Consider the following 23,367-nt stretch of genomic DNA (forward strand, 5'->3'; position numbering starts at 1 on the left):
CATGCAACACCACCACCTCTCTTATTTACTCTGGAGACATTAAAATAGTTAAAGTCGGGAGGCAAAGCTTCATTTATCCTGGGAACTACATCCAGGAAATGGTCCAGTGAACCCACTCACCTAAACAAGCCGTGCTGTGTGTTCAGTACTGATGGTGCTGATTTTATGACCAACTCTGGACTCTAAAAATGAGCCTTTACTACAGTGTCATCCTCCATAACAGTGATATAAGTAGAGTGACGAGAGTGACATGTTAAAGAAGGCTGATCTGAGTCTGATTGAGAAGACCTGGCTTTGGTCAAGGTGAATATATCGTCTGGCATAATTTTGTCTTGTGTGTAGCTGCTCAGATTTGAAAACCATTTCACAAAGCTCCTGAAACACAGGTGTTCCTTCCCGAGGAGGTTTGGAGTGTATTTTTGCAGTGTGTGCTGAACTAAATAAAATCACTTTTTAATCTGGAATGAAAATCATGTTTGTTTCAGTCTTTTGTCTTTGTTCTTCTGGACCTTTGGCTCCTTTGACATATTAAACCATCACCCTCTCTGTTCTCTCCAGATTGGTGTGACTGGATTTGCATTGAAATGGTTCCAATCCAATCTGGTTGGTTGAATCTATCAGGTAACGTGGAGAGGATTCACATCCAATCCATGTAGACTCTCTCCCCGTGTGCCCCAGGGCTCAGTACTAGAAACTGTTCTCTTCTCTATGTAAGCCCAATTACTTCTCTCCTTCCCTTCTGTACAGGAACTCCCTGCCCTCTCCATCACCTCACAGAAGTTCTCCCCCTGACCCTGAGACACTCCTTGTGGTTCACCCCTCTAACCTTCTCTCTCTCACACACCCCTCTCACCTTTGGATCTCCCCTCTCGCCCCTCTCGCCCCTCTCCACACACACACACACACACACACACACACACACACACACACACACACACACACACACACACACACACACACACACACACACACACACACACACACACACACACACACACCTCCTCTGTGCACTGAGGTTGAGTAAGAGGCTGTGGACACCAACACTCTGTACATCTCCTGGAGTTCGTCCAGCTCCTCTACATGTTCCTAGTGCAGCACTGATTCACTCTCACTGCTCTCAACACCATTCATACAGATTTCTCCCAATACACAGTGTGCTCAGACTGTTCTTTACATATTTTTTGCACTTTCACTGTAACACATTTAGCCATAAGTCTATTTTCTTAGTACATTAGCAAACATGAAAACATTTTGGAAATGATTAGACATATTTCCAGTGTTTTTATAGTTTGTTTTGATTCTGTTATTGTGACGCGGGAACAGAGGCGGCCGAAGGCGAGGGTTGTACAGAATGGTCTTTATTATCCATGCTGTTCAGTGTGCAAACAGAAAAGCTTCAATAGCCGAAACAAGGTACTAGCTACAAGAGAAGCCAGAGAGGTCCAGCGTAGAGCTCTGACGGGGCAATGTGCAGCACTGGACCGAACGACCTGCGGGGTATAAAAGGTGCACAACATAATTACCGACAGGTGTTAGTAATGTGGTGACTGGGACCGAGGGAGTGGTCTGGTGCTCGAGGGCGTGTGTGGTGAGGCAGTGCGAGCTGTGGCCTGCGCCCTCTGGTGGCGACCCGGCCTCCCCACCGTGACAGAGCCCCTCCCCAAGGGCTCCTCCCGCCGACCACCACGAGGCCGCCCTGGTCTCCTCGGGGCCGGCCGGTCCGGATGCTCTCGGTGGAAGTCGGCGATGAGGGAGGAGCCCAGGACCTGGGAGGCCGGAATCCAAGAACGTTCCTCGGGACCGTAGCCAACCCAGTCCACCAGGTACTGCATCTTTCCCTTGCGACGTCGGGAGTCCACCAGCCGCTCCACAAGGTAGGCAGGACCGTCAGATAGCTGCAGCGGAGAGGGCGGCGCTGTCGTCACCACGTCCTCCAAGGGCCCCTGTCTGTACGGTTTTAAGGCGGACACGTGAAACGCGCGGGAAGCGCGTCGGTCTTCGGGCAGGCTGATCTTGTACGTCACTGGATTGACGCGCTTGAGGATGATGTAGGGACCCGCGTACTTCTCCCCTAGCTTACCCCTCCTACCCAGGCGTCCATCTCCGGTGGACACCCACACCTTGTCACCCACCTGGTAGGAGGGAGCCTCGCTCCTTCTGCGGTCCGCCTTATGTTTGAACCGTCTGATAGCTTCCCTCAGGCGCCGATGGGTGTCCTCCCACACCCTCTCGCTCCGTCTGCACCACTCCTCGACAACTGGCTGATCAGAGGAGGCGACGTTCCAGGGGTACAGAGGTGGTTGACGGCCGAACACGCACTCGAATGGCGTTTTCCCCGTGCTGGAATGGGTAAGGGAGTTTTGTGCGTATTCAGCCCATGGCAGCAGGGCGCACCACGTGTCTGTGTGCTCACTACAGTAAGCGCGCAGGAACCGTCCTACTTCCTGATTGGCGCGCTCCACCTGTCCGTTGGCCTGAGGGTGATATCCAGATGTTAGGCTGACAGTCACGTTCAGTTTAGACAGGAACTCCCGCCACACACGCGAGGTAAACTGCGGGCCCCTGTCCGACACAATATCCTCCGGCAGACCGAACTGCCGGAATATGTGCCGGAACAGAAGGTCCGCCGTCTCCCACGCGGTGGGCAGGCCAGGCAGAGGGAGGAACCGAACCATCTTTGAAAATCTGTCTATCACCACCAATATGACTGTGTTACCTTCGGATGGAGGGAGATCGGTGATGAAGTCAAGGGCGATGTGCGTCCACGGCTGTTCTGGCACAGGGAGAGGAAGGAGCTTGCCCGCTGGAGGAGTCCTCGGCACCTTGCTACGCGCACACACAGCGCAGGAGGCTACGTGGTTCAACACGTCACGGTGTAACCCAGGCCACCAATACCTGGCTCCTAATAACTGGGCTGTCTTGGAAGCCCCGGGGTGTCCTGTTCCCACCGACGTGTGTGCCCAGTTGATAAGGGCAGTGCGCTGTGCGGGAGGCACGTACCTGCGGTGCGGTGGACAGCTCGGATGTGGATTAGCTGCAGCAATCGCCCTGTCAATCTCCCAATCCACAGTTCCCAGGAAACACTCAGGGCTTATCACCGGCTCATCACTGGTGGAGTCCTTACTGCCCGGGAAGGACCTGGATAATGCATCTGCTCGCTGGTTCTTCTCCCCAGGCCGGTAAGTAACCTGGAAGCGGAACCTGGAGAAGAACAGTGACCACCGAGCTTGGCGAGCGTTCATGCGTTTGGTGGTTTTTATGTATTCGAGGTTCTTATGGTCGGTGACGACTGTAAAAGGGTGTCTCGCCCCCTCGAGCCAGTGACGCCACTCGCCGAAAGCCTTGCGCATAGCTAGCAGCTCACGGTCGCCCACACCGTAGTTACGTTCCGCTGCGGTTAGCTTTTTGGAATAGAAGGCTATCGGTCTGAGCGAGCTGTTTTTCTTCGGGCGTTGAGACAGCACAGCACCTACACCAACGTTGGAGGCGTCTATCTCCACTATGAACGGCTTGTTGGGATCGGGTTGGTGTAGTACGGGCGCTTGTATAAAAGCCTTCTTAAGGTCGCCAAACGCCCTCGTAGCCTCTGTTGTCCAGCTCAACTTTTTTCTTCCCCCCCGTAACAGATCAGTAAGTGGCCTCGCGATTTGGCTATACCCGCGAATGAACCGCCTGTAAAAATTTGCGAAGCCCAGAAACCTCTGAAGCTCGCACCGCGTGTGAGGCTGAGTCCATTTCACGACCGCATCCACCTTACCTGACTGCATGTGAACGGAGCCTGGCCTGATGGTGTAACCCAGGAAGTTCACCTCGCAAAGGTGGAACTCGCACTTCTCCAGCTTGCAATATAGGTTATTGCGCAGGAGCGTGCCCAGGACAGCGCGCACATCACGCACGTGTTGGTCCGGGGTTTGTGAATAGATCAAAATATCATCAATATAGGCGACAACACATCCATTCAAATATTCCCTCAGGACCTCGTTAATAAACGCCTGGAAGAACGACGGAGCCGACGCCAAGCCGTAGGGCAAGACGCGGTACTCGTAATGCCCGGTCGTAGTGCTAAACGCCGTCTTCCACTCATCCCCCTTGCGAATGCGGATGAGATTGTAGGCGCTGCGTAGATCGAGTTTAGTGAAAATTCTCGCTGACCGCAACTGCTCTAGTGCCGAAGGCACCAGCGGCAGCGGGTAGGAGAAATTCACTAAGAGGGAATTGAGCCCTCGATAATCCACGCATGGCCTCAACCCCCCATCCTTTTTCTTAACGAAAAAGACGCTGGCTGAGGCAGGCGAAGTGGAGGGAGTGATATAACCTTGTGCGAGTGCCTCCTTAATATACTGATCCATTACCTTCTCCTCCTCTTGTGACAGCGGGTAGACGCGACCGCGCGGAGGAGTGGAACCGGGCTTAAGCGTGACGTGACAGTCCCAAGAACGGTGAGGGGGAAGCTGTGCAGCTTTGGAGGAACTGAAAACCTCTGCCAGGTCCTTATATGGAGCAGGGATAACCTGGTTGGTCTTGATGTTAGGGCTCTCGATGCTGGTGGATTGAGCAAACACACGGGGAGAGGACCGAGCGCCCCGCAGAGGCGCAACCCATTTTAACAGGCTTCCCTTATTCCAGTCTATCACCGGGTTGTGCAATCTTAACCAGGGGAGACCTAACGTGAGTGGGTGACGTGTGTAGGGGAGGATGTAAAAACTAATCTGCTCCTGGTGACCTTGTATGACTAGTGTAACAGGTGCAGTGCGAAAACATATAAATCCCCCGCCCACAGGCCGTCCGTCCAGTGCCCGCACGCGTCGAGGTTCCGCCAGTCGTTTCAGTGGCACACCCAGCCGATCCGCTACGCTTCTCCTCATGATGTTCCCCGAGGCTCCCGAGTCCACTAGGGCAAAGAGATCCAGAGACACCTCCCCGTGAGACACTGAGACCTGCCACGTCAATAAATTGCCCAATAAGGAATTACTCACCCGAGCCCGTCCCCTCCTGAAGCCGGTGTTCCTCCGGAGGGGAGCGGTCTCGCCCATCTCCATGGGTTCAGCGGCAGTCGTCTCACGGGGTGGTGCCGACACGGGAACCTGCGGGGTGACGGATAGAGAAGCGCCTCCCTTTCTCTCTTGGAGGAGTCGGTCAAACGTGATGGCTAGGTGTACCACCTGGTTGAACCCCAGCTCCTCTGGCCGACAGGATAACTCTGCCTTCAGCTCTGGCTTCAGTCCGGCCAAAAAAACGTCCGTCAGGGCAGCGTCATTCCACCCTGTCCGAGCCGCCAGGGTGCGGAATTCAAGGGCGTGCTCCGCTGCGCTGCGGCTGCCCTGGCGCAGCTGTAGCAGACTCTGTCCGCACGCTCTCCCTCTCCTAGGATGGTTAAACACCGCCTTGAATTCTTGAATGAAATTATCATAGTTAGTAACAAACGGTGCGTTGGCGGTGAGCTGGGCCGCGCCCCAGTCTAAAGCCTTCTCTTTCAGGCGTGACACCACGAACGCTACTTTTTCTCCGTCCCCGAGCTGCGGACCACTGGCGAAGTGCAGCTGGCACTGCACCAGAAAACCTTCGCAGCGCTCGGGATCCCCTCCATATGGCTCGGGAGGGGCGATGAGAGCTCTGGTCGGTCTGGTTCTCTCCGTGGTAGCCTGCACAGATAAACTCTGCATGCAAGTGGTGAGTGTCGCGAGAACCGCACGGAGCTCCTGGAGCTCCTGCTGCTGCTTACCTAGAGCCCTCCCCTGATGAGCAAGAATCTCCAGAGGGGAGGGCTCCTCGCCTCCGGCCGCTCCAGGCTGCACATTCTGTGACGCGGGAACAGAGGCGGCCGAAGGCGAGGGTTGTACAGAATGGTCTTTATTATCCATGCTGTTCAGTGTGCAAACAGAAAAGCTTCAATAGCCGAAACAAGGTACTAGCTACAAGAGAAGCCAGAGAGGTCCAGCGTAGAGCTCTGACGGGGCAATGTGCAGCACTGGACCGAACGACCTGCGGGGTATAAAAGGTGCACAACATAATTACCGACAGGTGTTAGTAATGTGGTGACTGGGACCGAGGGAGTGGTCTGGTGCTCGAGGGCGTGTGTGGTGAGGCAGTGCGAGCTGTGGCCTGCGCCCTCTGGTGGCGACCCGGCCTCCCCACCGTGACAGTTATGAGTCTACCTTTGGATTTAAACTTGAAATCACACAGTAAATCTGCCATTAGACCAGAAGGTGGTAATCTGCATATTTAAAATAATGAGACTTCATTTATTATACAACCAGATCAGATTATTTATTTTAAATGTCTTTTCCGAGCCAGAAATACAGAATGGAAAACAAATTGCCAAAAATAAGATCAGTATTAAAGCTTTAAGATGACTTCACACCAAAAATATCAACCAAAGAACTCACATAGTAAAGATTAGGAAGCCACTAAAAGTGTTTCGATTGCTGGGCGGTTCAAACAGCTTAAATCTTTGTGGTAAGCGTATGTTAACTACATCTCCAGGCTCCAGTTGCAGTGTCAGGCCACCAGTGATGTATCGGACGTTGCCATCGGAATTATGCTCAGGAAGGTACAGCAGATAATTACTGTTCTTGTACAGACAAACACCTGAATAATATTTACCAGGATATCCTGAGCAAGTGGTGAACCTGAAGTAGTAGACTCCTCTGACAGGAGCTGTAAACATTCCTGAAATAAGACAAACATCTTTTACACTTATGAACTTATAAATAATTAAAGAATGAACAAGGCTATGAACTGCTGATTCATTCAAACATCAGATTGAATCATAATCAACCACTAGAAATCTAATATTCTAGTATTGAAATTTGGAGTTTCATTCTGCATATGAATCAGCCTTATATTCCAAAAATACTCCAGAAATACTGCAGTTGAATTATTACTCCAGAAATACAACACAGTTGAACTATTACTCCAGAAATACTGCACAGTTGAATTATTACTCCAGCCTGACTTCAGTGTTTTCCAGTGCCATGGCTGCATCTGTGATACACTGAAGGTTCTGATTGCTCCTGATCTGATGTGTAGACACGTTGTGAGTACCTGTACTTGGGCTGTAAGCTCCTCCAACATTTGTGATGACTTGAGTGTAGACCACATTGGTCATGTTGCTCAAAGATTCCAAACTTGCAGTCAGAGCCGCTGAGAACGCCACCTTGGGTCTGTCTACAGAGTCCAACACCATCAGTGACACAGAACACATGGACTTGTACAACTCTTCTTCTAGTGGGTTCACCAGTGAGGGGTTTAAAGTTTACCTATGTCTTTCTTTAGGCTGTCCACATCACTTTCACTAGTAGCCAGTCTGGCATTAAGGGCTGTTGAGGAACATAATTGAGGATGATAAGTGAACATGAGGGTGAGTTTGTATGCTGTAGGGAGTCCTGCAGTCGTCAGTGTCAGGTTGGATCTGTGCTGATCATGAAGCCAGAAATCAAAAATATTAACATGTGAATTATATGGTAATAATAACAAAACACATAAAGGGGACTCTCACAGACAGGTAGAACAGAGCAGTGTTGGTAAAATGCCCAACAGAATCACTCTGCTCACAGCTGTGGGGACACTAGAGTAGAAGAGATACATAGGGAGGAAATTAAGAAGGAACAGGTGTAGGTGATAATTAATAAGCAGGTGATTGGTAAGGGGGCGTGGCCGTGAGGTGTGATTGGTGGATTCCTGGCTGAGATGTTGACTGAGGCATGACAATCGTATTTATTTACCTGTGTTCTGTTTCTTCAGGCTTTTAACTTCACCTTCAGATGCTGCTAACCTGTCCTTCACAGCAGACATCTCAGCTGTCTGTGCTGAAAGAAGGAAAACAAATCTGTTTACTGGGGAAAACTCACCAAATATTTAAACGTTTTATAAAAATGCCCAACAGAACCACTCTGCCCACAGCTGTGGGGACACTAGAGTAGAAGAGATAAATAGGGAGGAAATTAAGAAAGAGCAGGTGTCGGTGATAATAAGCAGGTGATTGGTAAGGGGGCGTGGCCGTGAGGTGTGATTGGTGGATTCCTGGCTGAGTGTTGACTGAGGCATGACGATCGTATTTATTTACCTGTGTTCTGTTTCTTCAGGCTTTTAACTTCACCTTCAGATGCTGCTAACCTGTCCTTCACAGCAGACATCTCAGCTGTCTGTGCTGAAAGAAGGAAAACAAATCTGTTTACTGGGGAAAACTCACCAAATATTTAAACGTTTTATAAAAATGCCCAACAGAACCACTCTGCCCACAGCTGTGGGGACACTAGAGTAGAACAGATAAATAGGGAGGAAATTAAGAAAGAGCAGGTGTAGATGATAATAAGCAGGTGATTGGTAAGGGGGCGTGGCCGTGAGGTGTGATTGGTGGATTCCTGGCTGAGTGTTGATTGAGGCATGACAATCGTATTTATTTACCTGTGTTCTGATTCTTCAGCCTTTTAACTTCACCTTCGGAGGCTGCTAACCTGTCCTTCACAGCAGACATCTCAGCTGTCTGTCCTGAAAGACGGAAAACAAGTCTGTTCACTGGGGAAAACTCAGCAAATATATATATAAATGTTGTACATGTACATTTGTATAATCTACACCTCTTGTGTTTTTTGTTAGATAAGCTCTGTCCATGAACACCAATACCTGAAATTTCTTTATTCAAGATCTCCACTTTATTCTTCATTTGTTTGCTTCTCTTGTTCATTTTGTTCTTCAGGGCTGGCAAAGAATTGATCATTGAACTCAAACCATGATGTCAAATGTTTCAGTTGTTTAAGACAAAATTGGAAAACCAAAAAATATCTAAATCTTTATTTGGTGAATAGTTACTGTTGTTATATATCTGAACATCCAAACAGAAAAAGCACCAAATCACTCTTACCCGTGTTTTCCTGCTGCACGTATTTCATCTCCGTCTTCAGCTCCACCAGAGCGGTTCCTTGCTGGTACATGGTGTCTTTAAGCTGCTTCAACTCAGTATGGAGGTTTGTTGGATTTGAAGCTTCAGCACTTTCAGCTTCCTGCAGGCTGTTGTGGACCAGCAGCAGTAGAGTTACAACAACACTTCTCTTCATCTTGACCATGTAGGGGTTTCACCTACTAATCCTTTAAAGTAGATATAATTTGTTTTACCTTAATTATTAATCAGTCTCATTAATTTAGAATCAGTCTCATATTCTAATTATACCAGAACCATAACATTTAGTTATTAACTAAGGGTAATTAATGGTTTGGTATCTGAAGGATTTAACTATGAATTCTTTGGAGGTTTTGGCAACAACCACTTTTGAATGACATCAACACAGACAATTTGGTGAAAATAAATGATACATTTATTTAAAACTAACTATTCTAAAACAAACGGCATCAACAAGGATCAGTACATTTACAGTGAAGACTGGGTATCTAGTGTGTGTGTGTGTGTGTGTGTGTGTGTGTGTGTAAAAAGGGGAGGAGAGTAATGTGTGCACGCGCTTGTGCGCGTGTGAGGAGGCGGGAGTTGTAGTTTCAGTTCTCCTATAGAGAACAAAGCAACTAAAATGGCGCCGACTTTAAACAGTAGAGCAGCGCGACTGTGTTAATTAGCTCAGCTGGTTTATTCCAACGTGGTCAGAACAAAGAGTAATGGAGCTGGCTTAATAACTAAAAATTAATGTGATGTGTCTGAGAATGGGGAAGACTACAAGTTGTCCATTAATCAGATAAATAAAAGATGGTGGCATGCACAGCAAAGAGAACTTTGTATGTACAAATCTTGATGAAGATTATGAAAATAAAGTTAAACACATTCAGAATGTATTAACAGAAAGCTTGGTTAACTCTACAGTTCAAATAACTTTGCCCTTTTATAAACTATGCCCAGCGTTAAGAGTCTCACGTGTTGAGGATTTGGGGTAGTGTCGTCCTCCCTGAATTCTCCTGGAATTAGGAGGGAATTTCCACCGCAGGCTCCTCGTTGATTAAACGACGTCGTCCAGGTGTGCTGGGGAATCGTCCAGGAACGCGAGTCTCGTTCACGGTTTAACAACAGGGAGTTGATCGCCTTTGTTTCAGTCCGTGTGGCCGCGTTAGCAAGCTTGATTGAAGTCGTTCGGTGAATCTGTTGTCGCGGTAACGTTGATCGGTTGCTGGTTAGATTGCACCATAACTCGGGCTCGTTAATTAAGTAATACGACTTTCAGCTGTTTGCCGTTAGTCGTTGCAAAGTTCGCGTGTTCTCAAAGAAAAACCGGAGAGAGAGGAGTGGCGGAGCCTCTCTTTAATAGGTCTAACCTATGTGTCGGTCAAACCAGAGAGAGAGAGATGAATGGCTGTTCAGGGTATTTAAACACCTGAACTGTAGACACACCCTTACTTCCGTCAAAGCAAGCTTGTTCAATATGTTGCCAGTGGTACTGCCACCTGCTGGTTTAGCATGGTACCTACATTCCCCCCTTGGTCTTCAGACTGGGGCTGACGTCACAGTCCTGAAGAGCACAAAAGGTTATCCATGCAGTCCTTGTTCCCTGTAGCATCCACTGGGAGGTGATCAATTCCATGAGTCAAGTTGTCCATCCCACCCATAGCATTATCCATGAGATGGCTGGGAGACGCTGTAGAGACACATCTGGGCAACAAGTTCACTACTGGGCAGTTCTTGAACAGTAACTAAGGTTAACCAAATCAAGAAAAACAATGAAAGGATACTAATGCATGGCTTAGATTTCTCTTGGCTTTACAATAAGAAAACAAGGTCACATGCAGGATTAAATGCCTTTGATGGAAAAGAGGAAATACATCAGGCATGGAGAAAGGTGTGGAGTTAGCACATGTTGGTGTTAGTCTGTTGGCTGGAACAAACCTAACAATGCTTTAAAGGAAAGATCTTGCTGGACTAAAACATTTGGGTTAATGTCCAGTTAGAGTGTGGCTTCTTGTGAGATCTAGTAAAATGTAAATGGGGGTTTAACTGAGGTGTAATGCCTCATCCTATCCCATGATAGACAAGTATTTAAGTATCTCACACTTGCTATACTGGTAGAGGAGAGAATAAGATCTGTGTGAGGGGTAAAATGTAGAAGTTAGGAGGTAACGCCGGGTACACCCCCCTTAGTAAAGAACCTATTGCATTGAGAATGCAGAACTGTGAGCGGAGATGATGCCAGGAACATCTCCCTTTTAAAGGGTTAGAGATCTGGAAACATAGCTACATGTTTACAGGCTGAAGGTTTACATGTAACTTCATATAAAGTCAGTTCTACCTCCCCCCTGGCTCAGGCTGGAGGTCCACTAACTGATCTTTATCTATGGCTGTCCCCCCTTCCACTGGTTCTGCCTCTCTTTCCACCTCTTGGCTCTGTCCCTGTGGCGAGAGTAGTGAGAGGGGCCTGCAGAAATAACAGTGTCTGAATTTACAGGGAAAGCATAGGGAGGATCTTGGAGCTCTTTGGAGTCTCCTTCAGGCAGACTGGGCTGCACAACAGTCTCCCAAACTGTCTGCGTGGTCTTTCTGATCTCACGCATCGACAGGTCACCTTGGCGTGCTAAAAGTGTGACATGGGTTCTCACACAAGGGTGGAGATTATGCAAAAATAGGGATTTGAAGGTTCGGTCTTCTGTGAGACCTGGTCCATTTCTTCCCTGGAAAAATGTTTGTTTCAAGCGATTAAAGTAATCTCTGGGATGCTCTGAACGCTTGTGCTTAATTTTAATGGCCGACATGAATGCTGACGCTTCGTCAAAGAAAGGGGAATACTCCTCAGCGAGGGCTTTACAAAGCTGAGTGTAACTGTCCCTAATGGAAAACGGCTGTGACTCTATGAACGTGTGAACTGATCTAGAGGTGGTTTTCCAAATTAGCTTCACTTTCTCTTGTTCGGTTGCATAAGGCAAGTCCGAGAGGCTACGCTCAATTTCTTTGAGGTAGTCTTCAACATGGTAGTTTGACCTTGCTGGGTCGAATGGCTCCATGTCCTTGGCTAGTGAATCTAGTAACTTTAACCGAGGGAAATGTTCAAGGACATGTCTATTAGAATAGGAAGGTGGACCTTCACTATCCAAGTGGTGTAACTCTTGGTCAATAGGATGCCTACTGCCTCCTGTCTCTCTGTGCCTAGGTGGCAGTAATGAGCCTTTATGCATCTCAAGTTGAGAAATATCTGTATTTCTCCTTGAGGAAAAAGCTGTAGCATGTACGTCACTGTGCCAGCCTGTGCGTGGGTCAGTGGAATGATGCTCAGCGTTTAAGTAAGGCCTGTTATCTGCTCTACCTGGTGAGACGTCCCTTGTCTGTACGTTCTGCCAGTGGTGTACATCAGCATGCCTTCTGCCGTCCTGCTCTGTGTCTATAGGGGGCAACAGTGAGCCTTTGTGCATCTCAAGTTGGGAAATTTCTGCATTTCCTCTTGAGGAAACAGCTGGAGCATGTACGTCACTGTGCCAGCCTGTGCGTGGGTCAGTGGAATGATGCTCAGCATTCATACAAGGCTTCTTAACTGTGGTACCTAATGAGATGTCCCTGGTCTGGACATCATGCGGAGGATAATGGTCACCAGCATGCTTTCTACCTTCCTGGTCTCTGTCCATAGGGGGCAACAGTGAGCCTTTGCGCATCTCAAGTTGAGAAATACCTGCATTTCTCCTTGAGGAAGAAGCTGGAACATGTACGTCACTGCGCCAGCCTGTGCGTGGGTCAGTGGAATGATGCTCAGCATTTAAGTAAGGCTTCCTAGCTGTTGTACCTGACGGGATGTCCCTGGTCTGGACATCATGCAGAGAATAAGGAGGGCCAAAAGACATAGCAGGATTAGTATTACTCTCTTTGTTACTCAAGAGTAAGGGGGCAGAAGCTAGGGACGAGTAAAAGGGCTCTGCTGACTCGTAGCAAGATGATGCAGACAGGGCATCTGCTCTAGGAGGGTGATTCTCCACAGAGGCTTCACTTTGAGCTTCAGAAGCTGAACAGTCAGTAGTATCATATGGATACTCTGAGGAAGAACTAGTTACATCTAACCTAAGGCTCATGGGGACTGGAGCCGGGGCCTTAGGACGTACAACAGGTGCATCATCACCTGTGGAGTGCTGACTATATTGGCTTTCTACTGTAACTAATTTAGAAGGTCTAGAGGTGTCGGACCTAGTTACAAGGAAATCCTGCGCTCTTGCACGGGCAAGTTCACTCTCCCTTTGGAGGTGGGCAGTTTCTGTTAAGCCCGTGTGACGTTCACTTACGGTGAGCACGTCATTCAGCGCATGAGTGGTCAGTTGGAGGTTGTGGCGAAGGCGCTCAACCTCAGAACTGAGCTTAGCAGTGTCCTGTTTGAGGAGTCTATTTTCCTTGCGTAGTGCCTCTACTAAGCGAGCCTGCTGCTGACATAGAAGGAACATTTTAAAAACTACATCTGGAACGGTAGGGGTCTCCTCAAAGGAGTCCTTTAGAGGTTTGTCAACTTCCTTTCTACCTGGTTCAAGCATCTGAAGGAGCTGAACAACCAGAGACGGACAAGTATTCTGCTTTAGGAAAGCCATGGTTAGTCTCTCTAAGTGCACCTATAGACTATTTCAAAAAGGGGCTAAATCAAATCAGCTTTAGTACAATCTGGCCTAGTTAATGTGCCGCGATCCTGTGTCTGGCAAGTGTGGGCAGGTAAAAGGGTAATACCTAGATAGGCAAGCCAAATTGAAACTGGGATAAAAAGAATTGTGCAAAAGGTGATTACGGTCTCTGAAACTAAACACTAGCACACTGGACCAAAGACTGCAATAGTGAAGTTATACAAAGACTGTGAAATCTGATAACGGTGCTAAATAATTATCCCAATACTTCTGCAGTACAGGGGAAATCAGTGGGATGCCACACAAGTTAAAGCAACTGAGTTACTATTGAAGTAATCAGATTAAATGAGTAAAATAAATATACTGATCTTCAGTTGATTGCACAATGAATGTGAATAGTAACCAAATGGTAAACAAATTAGAACAAGATATCACCAAACTAAAGTTACCAAGGATTAGCTTTCCTCTATAGGAAGACTTAGGAAGCGCTCTGGCGCCCTCTTCTGGCGAATTTGGAGATGGTCCTATTCTAATGGCTTGAAAGCCTGTGATATGAAAAAATGGTCGATATCAAACAAATATGGTTGAGCCAGAAATCTTCCTCACACGGGGCACCAATTATGTAGGGGTTTCACCTACTAATCCTTTAAAGTAGATATAATTTGTTTTACCTTAATTATTAATCAGTCTCATTAATTTAGAATCAGTCTCATATTCTAATTATACCAGAACCATAACATTTAGTTATTAACTAAGGGTAATTAATGGTTTGGTATCTGAAGGATTTAACTATGAATTCTTTGGAGGTTTTGGCAACAACCACTTTTGAATGACATCAACACAGACAATTTGGTGAAAATAAATGATACATTTATTTAAAACTAACTATTCTAAAACAAACGGCATCAACAAGGATCAGTACATTTACAGTGAAGACTGGGTATCTAGTGTGTGTGTGTGTGTGTGTGTGTGTAAAAAGGGGAGGAGAGTAATGTGTGCACGCGCTTGTGCGCGTGTGAGGAGGCGGGAGTTGTAGTTTCAGTTCTCCTATAGAGAACAAAGCAACTAAAATGGCGCCGACTTTAAACAGTAGAGCAGCGCGACTGTGTTAATTAGCTCAGCTGGTTTATTCCAACGTGGTCAGAACAAAGAGTAATGGAGCTGGCTTAATAACTAAAAATTAATGTGATGTGTCTGAGAATGGGGAAGACTACAAGTTGTCCATTAATCAGATAAATAAAAGATGGTGGCATGCACAGCAAAGAGAACTTTGTATGTACAAATCTTGATGAAGATTATGAAAATAAAGTTAAACACATTCAGAATGTATTAACAGAAAGCTTGGTTAACTCTACAGTTCAAATAACTTTGCCCTTTTATAAACTATGCCCAGCGTTAAGAGTCTCACGTGTTGAGGATTTGGGGTAGTGTCGTCCTCCCTGAATTCTCCTGGAATTAGGAGGGAATTTCCACCGCAGGCTCCTCGTTGATTAAACGACGTCGTCCAGGTGTGCTGGGGAATCGTCCAGGAACGCGAGTCTCGTTCACGGTTTAACAACAGGGAGTTGATCGCCTTTGTTTCAGTCCGTGTGGCCGCGTTAGCAAGCTTGATTGAAGTCGTTCGGTGAATCTGTTGTCGCGGTAACGTTGATCGGTTGCTGGTTAGATTGCACCATAACTCGGGCTCGTTAATTAAGTAATACGACTTTCAGCTGTTTGCCGTTAGTCGTTGCAAAGTTCGCGTGTTCTCAAAGAAAAACCGGAGAGAGAGGAGTGGCGGAGCCTCTCTTTAATAGGTCTAACCTATGTGTCGGTCAAACCAGAGAGAGAGAGATGAATGGCTGTTCAGGGTATTTAAACACCTGAACTGTAGACACACCCTTACTTCCGTCAAAGCAAGCTTGTTCAATATGTTGCCAGTGGTACTGCCACCTGCTGGTTTAGCATGGTACCTACAACCACCTCTCTCAGTGTGTGGAGATAAACTGCTCTTCTTATACACCTACTGAGATGAGCAGTTCTCAGATCTTACCATGATGAGGCCACTCACACTTCCTCCTTTGTTCCACTGCCAAATAAGGCAGTGATGCTTCTTACCACATTTGCTTTCCTACAGGAGGAACCCTGAAGTGGAGGAGTCCACCTGTTTGATCCTGCAGCTTCTAGGAGGTCACTGCTCTTCAAATGTCTTCTTTCTTTGCAGAAGGTTTAGTAACGTCCATAAGTCTCATTAAGCTATGAATCTAACCCTCTGCAGTACACTTGCAATTATGTTGTGAAGCATCAACATCATTTATGTTTAAGAAACACCTTTGTGTAACCTTTCCTCTCTGTCAAATCTTACTAAAATTCAGTATGTTATCAGCATGAGGTTCATCTAATGTTGTGTCAGTTATCTTAATTGCAAAATTGTATCTTGCGTGTTAAATACATGTGAATAATTTAAAAGGTCTTAAAAATTTCCAAAACATTCTAATAAATGAGAACACCAGAGATGATGATAATAGTTAGAATTGAATTGTAATTAGACAATAGTTTATGTGAATGTTTTTCATATGTGTTCTGTGTTTCATTTCATGGTTGTATTGAGCAATCTTTGTGCTGCTCTGACAATGATGAGATGAGGAATCTTATCTGCATCACAACTTCATACCAACTAATTTCACAGGTCAGTGTTAACGTACTGTTGCTCAAGACGACCACATTTCTTGTTACATAATACATAGTGCAATTATGCAAGCGTTCAACACACCACCACCAATAACTGCACCAATGCCAATGATACCTGCACAAGGTCAGAAGGGTCAGATGATAAAGATGAGATCTAGTAAAGTGAAAGTTCACACTCAATGCTCGTTATTTCTAACATGTGTCTTGCACTTACATGTTTCTGTCTTCCCTGAATTTGTTTCAGATGAAAAATGTGATGACCCAGCAGGCATTTCAACGTTGAATCAACGTCACATGTGATGATTGAATCAATGTCGGATTTGGTGTCGATTTTGAAAAGTGAATCAACGTTGATATGCCAACGTTGTTTCAACGTCATACATTCAACCTTGAATAAACCACAAAACTCACGTTCATGATGCTCAAAATTGCATGGGAGAGAGGAAAAAACATCTGTATGTCATAATGAAAAAATTTCAATTTTATTTATTTTTATTCTCTCTGTAAATTTCCTCTCTGAGAACATGGAACAACAGTACTACAAACAAAATGTATAAAGAATGTCAAAAAGATAAATCTTATTTCTTGCGGCCACCACTACCCAACCTCTGGTGCATACTTGAGGTATTTAGCCATCGTGTCCATTGCCGCCTGTTGTGCGATTTTGTGTGTGCTAAGAACAGTGTCTAAAGAGAAAAAACAAACCGTAGGTTAGTTTATAGTCATAAATACCGAACATCTAAATTTGTAAAAATATTGAATTTTCATCCACTCGTTTCAAATTTTTGCTCATGCTACCTAGCCGGGTTGCCAACTTTCACGCATTGAGCGAGAGACACACATTTGACTGTCTTCACACGCTCTCATGCCACACTTCCGATTTCTCGCGCTGAAAAAAAAAATCTAGTTTATTTACCTCTGATCCATATCTATGATTCAATGAGTTACTAGTTCGCTTTGGCGCCAACCACCGGCGATCGATCGATCGCGATATAATACTGTGATGTGGGGTTGGAGGCAGCAGGAGGTTTGAATGTTTTATTTTCCATGATGAAACACAAGAACTCAGGCCACTTGGCAGTAGAAACACAGCAGGCTTATTCAAAGTAAGAAGTCAAGTAAAGCTATACTGAAGCGTAGAGCAGGGCCAGTGAAGCGACAGACGACTCCCACGTAGCGAGGCGAGGGGTGCAGGTTGTATGCGCAGCACTGGACGGTGCGACCTGTAAGAATATAAAGAGCCCAAGGCTGATCAACAACAGGTGTCAGTACTCGGGCGATTGGGATTGAGGGAGTGAGAGGGCGTGCGCAGCGCTAGTGTGGGCGTGTATGTGGAGGTGGGAGTGTCTGAGTGCAGCATCTGGGCTGACCCACCGTAACAGAGCCTCCCTCCAGAGACCCGGACTTCCTCAGACGGCCCGGACGGCGAGGAGCCGGATGGTGAGGATGCTCCCGATGGAAGGAGGCGAGCATGGAGGGGTCCAGCACCTGGGAAGCCGGAACCCACGACCTCTCCTCAGGCCCGTAGCCCTCCCAGTCGACCAGGTACTGCAGGATCCTACCTCTGCGCCTGGAGTCCAGCAGCCGTCGCACCATGTACGCAGGACCGTCACCCATCTGCAGGGGAGGGGGTGGATTGGACCTGGCTTCCGCACTCAGAGGCCCCTCTCGGACCGGCTTCAGGGCAGAGACGTGGAAGGCCCGCGAGACCCTACGATCTCCTGGGAGGCTCAGCCAATACGTCACAGGGTTAATACGCTTTAGGATAATGTAGGGACCCACGTAGTGGTGCGCCAGCTTACCTCTGGGTCCCAGTCGGCCGTCGTTAGTAGCCACCCACACCTTCTCTCCCACCTTGTAGGCAGGAGCTTCGCTCCTCCGGCGATCCGCCTTCACCTTGAAGCGCCTCACTGCTGCCTGCAGATTACGATGTGTGTCTGCCCACACACGTTCGCTTCTTCTGCACCAGTCCTCCACCACTGGCTGGTCTGACGTGGCAGTGTTCCGTACTCGGCCCAGGTGAGTAGAGAACTCAACTCAGGTGAGTTGCTCCGCTACATCGCAGCCTAACCTCCAATCCAACCCCAGTAGTTTAGTTATTAGTAACTATGCCTCCAAAAATATTACTGAGCTAAATAGCTTCGATCCTATATCGCAAAAAGAGCTCACAACACTGATTAATTCGTCTAAGCCTACATCATGTATATTCGACCCAGTTCCAACCCGTCTATTTAAAGAGCTACTCCCAGCCATTGCAGGGCCCTTACTTAATATGATAAATTCTTCCCTTAACCTAGGGTACATGCCCAAACAATTAAAATGCGCCGTAATTAGACCCTTGATTAAAAAACAGAATCTCTACTACCGAGTAGTCGGTAGTGTTTGTTTAGCATCTACGTTAGAGTGGGATTCCGCCTTGTTGTTTAAAACGCACTGATTTCTTTTTTGTAGTTTTGTAGTCTAGTGGACGAATATGGGTTACATATGGACATGTAGATTAATTAAGCATGTTGTAGAGGCTAATGTGGTTGCTATTGTGTTAGAATAGAGGAGGTTTGCTTGCAGTTAAATGATGGTAAATGCAGGCGTGAACTATAAATTTTGTTGGGAGGAGAGGTGAGCTAGTTATTTCGGTGTGTTTGGTTTGTACCCTGTCGTAGGAGTGCAACCTGCATGCGGTGGAAGAGGAGGATCATTGTAGCCTGTATTATGCCTTATTCTTATTAATTTTCCTCATGTATATTTCTGTTTGTATGCTCCATTTGCTCTGGTTATTGAATGAGACACATTGGTACTTTTTATATTGGGGTTGTACCCTTTTGAAGGGATAGGTAGCTTTGTATTTAGTTAGTGTCTCTTGTGGGTTGTGTATTTAGCTACTTGTGTTTATGGCAACTTCCAAAGATTTTATTGCTAACCTGTCTGAAGAGTCTTTATGGTGGTTAACTAAAGATCAACTATGGAAGGTGGTTGAACATTTTGGCTTAATAATTACGGCTCAGGAGGGAAAGTTAAAAGAAACACTTGTTCTGGCTATTAAAAGTCAGTTAGTCCAGAAAGCTGTCCTTAAAGAGACAGTAGGCTTATCTGGAGATGAAGAGTCAAGTCAGCCACAGTATTCAGGTGATAGCTGGGAGTCTGAGAAATGGAAGGCAGAAATAGAAGTTAGAGCTTTGAAACTAAAAGAACTTGAAATAGAGAGGGACTTGGAGCTTCGTAGGCTTGAACAGCGCTTAGAGCTTCAACGTTTGGAGCATGAACGGGAGCGTCAGCAGCATGAGTTCACTATTAAAAAGCTTGAGCTTGAGGTAGCAATAAAGCGAGCCGAGTCTCCAATTGGTGCTACTCATTCTCCCTTAGTATCCACTTCTTCTGTGTTTGATGTTAGTAAGAACATCCGCCTTGTTCCACCCTTCTTAGAGAAGGATGTTGATAAATATTTTGCACACTTTGAGAGGGTGGCTACTACGTTAGATTGGCCTAGGGAAATGTGGCCACTTATGCTATAATGTGTACTTAGTGGTAAAGCACGGGAGGTTTTCTCTGCTTTGAGCAGTGATCAGGCTAAAGTATATGAGGTAGTGAAATCAACCATACTACATGCATATGAGCTAGTACCTGAAGCTTATCGCCAAAGGTACAGGAATCTTAAGAAATCAGATTCGTTGACCTTTGTTGACCTTGCTAGGGAGAAACAGGGCTTGTTTGATAGATGGTGTACAGCAAGAAAAGCTGACTCTAGGGAGGAATTAAGACAGCTGGTTCTCTTGGAGGACTTTATGAATTGTATCCCTGAATCTGTTGCTGTTTATTTAAATGAACAGGAAGTAAAGGACTTGGACGAAGCTGCTGCTCTGGCAGATAAGTATGCTAACACACAAACGGGTTCCTGATATCCACAGGGGTAGTTATCAGGGCAGATTGAGAGATTTTAGTAGAGGTAGACCGCACCCACCTGGTGGGGAGAATTCTCCACGGCCATCTTTTTCTGTAATATTAGCCACACTCCTGCTAGTAAGTCTGACGTGAGGTGTTTCTATTGTAAGAAGTTGGGACATAAGGTGACAAACTGCGCAGTTCTTATCAACAAGGGGAAAATGACTAAATCTGTGGGGTTGATTTCATCTTGTGACTGTAGTTTGCTTCCCTTAGGTAATGTGGGGGAGGTTGTTGGGTCTACTTTGACTGGAGTTGGTGACAAGGGTGATACTGATTACACTCCTTTTATGACGGAAGGCTTTGTGTCTTTATTAGGACAACAACAGCGTGTGCCAGTTTGTGTACTGCGAGATACAGGGACTGCTCAGTCATTTTTTTGACTGCTCAGTCATTTTTTAGGCCCTCTACGCCCTCTCAGAGGGCCTAAAATATTCTTAAAACATTATATATATAATTATCCAATTTTATTTTATCTACTTACAGTTTTACAATTGACATCTAAACAATTACAAAAATATAAGCAAATAAATTATTCAACCGTGTCTATTCTGTCAGGGCTGGTCCCAGGGCGGCCCCTCCGGTTGCCACCAGGAGGAGCCCGCGAATCAGACCTCAGACAAATCAGCGGTAATGGCTTTCACCTGTCATCCCGTCTTTATAAGGATGACAGACGCAGTGCCTCACCGCTGAGTTGTCTGCTTCATGTCGTCAACCTCACGCCATTTCCCTGTTGTCTCTGCTCGGTGTCTCGCCACCCTGCCTCTCATTCGTTTCAGTTGTTTTGTTTGTATCCCTGTCCATTCGAGTTCTTACCTCCTGCGCCACTCCCTGGCCTCTCTCAAGTTTTCCTCCCGCTGTTATTCTTCCTGTCCATTTGGTTTTGGTTTTGGGAAGGGTTTTTTGTTCCTCGCGGCGTTTGCCAGCTAGCCAGCTACCTTCCCTGGCGTCCTTGTTTTTTCCTTTTGGTTTTCTGTGTGTTCGCCACGCGTTGAGTTATTTCCGCGATTGTTCTCTGTTTTCCCCCGTTTCTCGCGTTGAGTATTCCGCGATTGTTTTCTGTTTTCCCCCGTTACACGCGCCGAGTTTCTCCGCGATTACTTTCAGTTTCACCCTCTACGTCAGCACTGAATACCCAGCGCGCCGAGTCTTTGTTCCCTCGCGCTCGTGCGATTATTCAGTGTACGGACGAGGCGCTTGGGTTCGCCATCATAAAACAACCGCGGGAGATTCCGTCCCCTACATCTCCCGTTCTGACAGAACAACTCAGCCTAATCATGAACCCAGCCGAGTCACACGACATAGAGCGAATGAAACTCGCATTAACCGTACAAGGGCAGGCTATAGGCAAACAAGATCAAATGCTGCAACACGTACTAGAACAGCTACAAAACGTTATGGTGGCCCTGCAGAACGTTAGCCAACCCCCAGCTGCTCCTGTCAGTCCGCCGCTGGCTGTGCCCTCAGCCACGCCTGCTCACTATGAGCCTGCTCTGCCTTCACCTGCACGTTTTGCAGGCGGATCCGGTGAATGTCGTGGTTTTTTGTTGCAATGTGCCCTGATATTTGAACAGCAGCCACTAAGGTTTCCCACAGAGAAAGCCAAGGTAGCCTACGTCCTCACATTGCTCTCTGGCAAGGCTTTGGCCTGGGCTACGCCAGTATGGGAGAACCAACCCGACGTGTGCTCAAGTTTCGAACGGTTCTCCCAAGCCTTGAGGAGCACGTTCTACCACCCTGCATCCGGTGGCCAAGCAGGGTCAAGGCTGTTGAAATTACGCCAGGGCAAGAGTACGGTGGCCGAGCACTCCATTGAATTCCGTACTTTGGCCGCGGAGAGCGGTTGGGAGGCCCAAGCCCTTACAGCGGCTTATCTAGAAGGGTTAGATGAGGGTCTCAAAGATGAGCTAGCCCTCCGGGACCTACCCACTGATCTGGATGCGTTTATTGAGCTTACGGTCAGGCTCGACAACAGGTTACGTGAGCGTAGAACCAGACGTTGCTCCCAGACTGGATTCTCCGCCACCGCTCAGGCTAGCTCCCTCACATCCAAGGCAGATTGGGTTAGCGAGGCCCCTAGGGAGCAACCTATGCAGATAGGGCACACTCGCCTGTCAAGAGAGGAGAGGCAGGCACGCATACAAGAGGGCCGGTGTTTATACTGCGGTAAAGGGAGCCACAGACGCGACAGCTGCCCCGACCTACAAGGCAAAAGGGCAGACCCGCCGATAGCTGGGGAGACTCCGGCGGGTCTCTCTGGTACTCCTCACTCCGAGGCCCTAACCCTCCACGTCACCCTCTCGTGGCGTGGAGGTCCTGAACACAGGCTCCTTGTGCTAGTTGACTCGGGGGCAGCCGGCAATTTCATTGATGCCTCCTTAGCGGCTTCTCTCGGGATCCCACTCGTTACCCTCGATACGCCCCTCACTGTGGCCGCTGTCGACGGAAGGGCCCTTATGTCAGGGAGTGTGAGCAGCCAGACTATCCCCCTTGACATGAGAATAGGGGGACACAGTGAACACATAACACTGTACGTTATCAGTGCCCCTAAGTTAGGCCTTATTCTCGGTCTGCCCTGGCTCCAGCGCCACAACCCAGACATCGACTGGCTGCATCTGTCGGTCAAACAGTGGGGCCCCCTGTGTAGGACTACCTGTCTGGTGACCGCTAGTCCTACAGTCGGTAAAGGCCCTGCCGAACAGCTAGACCTTACTCCCGTTCCTGCTGAGTACCACGACTTGCAAGAGGTCTTCAGCAAACAAAAAGCTGGGTTCTTGCCCCCACACAGACCCTTTGACATCGCTATCGACCTCTTACCTGGTACGAGTCCTCCCAGGGGTCGTCTGTTTTCTCTTGCTCTGCCTGAACGCAAGGCCATGGATGAGTACATCCAGGAGTCCTTAGCTGCAGGGCTCATACGGCCATCTACCTCTCCCGCGGGTGCGGGATTTTTCTTTGTGGGGAAAAAGGATGGAGGTTTACGGCCGTGCATAGACTACCGGGGGCTAAACAAGATCACCGTCAAAGACAGGCACCCTTTGCCCCTCATGCCATCGGCCTTCGAAGCACTGCAGCAGGCTACCGTGTTCACCAAGCTGGACTTGCGCAGTGCTTACAACCTCATTAGAGTGCGTAAGGGTGACGAATGGAAGACGGCTTTTATTACCCCTTCGGGTCACTACGAGTACCTAGTGATGCCGTTTGGGCTCATGAATGCCCCAGCCGTCTTCCAAAGGTACATCAACG

At 47.5% G+C, this 23,367-nt stretch overlaps 1 protein-coding gene across 5 annotated transcripts in view; it reads right to left on the reverse strand.

Annotated features, from left to right (window-relative positions):
- The window catches only part of LOC143492613 (uncharacterized), a 37,953-nt gene extending 22,188 nt beyond the window's left edge, over positions 1-15,765 (reverse strand). The window contains exons 1-8 of one of the 5 annotated variants that reach the window (XM_076990992.1): positions 15,473-15,742; positions 8,864-9,060; positions 8,626-8,700; positions 8,407-8,490; positions 8,066-8,149; positions 7,725-7,808; positions 7,045-7,167; positions 6,249-6,669 (exon numbers count right to left, since the gene is read on the reverse strand). In XM_076990992.1, the coding sequence (XP_076847107.1) occupies positions 6,383-6,669; positions 7,045-7,167; positions 7,725-7,808; positions 8,066-8,149; positions 8,407-8,490; positions 8,626-8,700; positions 8,864-9,056 (930 nt within the window). In that variant the 5' untranslated portion in view covers positions 9,057-9,060; positions 15,473-15,742 and the 3' untranslated portion in view covers positions 6,249-6,382. Of the gene's footprint in view, positions 1-6,248; positions 6,670-7,044; positions 7,168-7,724; positions 7,809-8,065; positions 8,150-8,406; positions 8,491-8,625; positions 8,701-8,863; positions 9,061-15,472 lie in introns of those variants that run through there. The other 4 variants (XM_076990990.1, XM_076990989.1, XM_076990991.1 and 1 more) reach the window with 4 other exon arrangements.
- Positions 15,766-23,367: the final 7,602 nt, after the last annotated feature.

Source organism: Brachyhypopomus gauderio, unplaced genomic scaffold (genome assembly GCF_052324685.1).
Source record: "Brachyhypopomus gauderio isolate BG-103 unplaced genomic scaffold, BGAUD_0.2 sc80, whole genome shotgun sequence".
In the NCBI taxonomy this organism is placed as follows: Eukaryota; Metazoa; Chordata; class Actinopteri; order Gymnotiformes; family Hypopomidae; genus Brachyhypopomus; species Brachyhypopomus gauderio.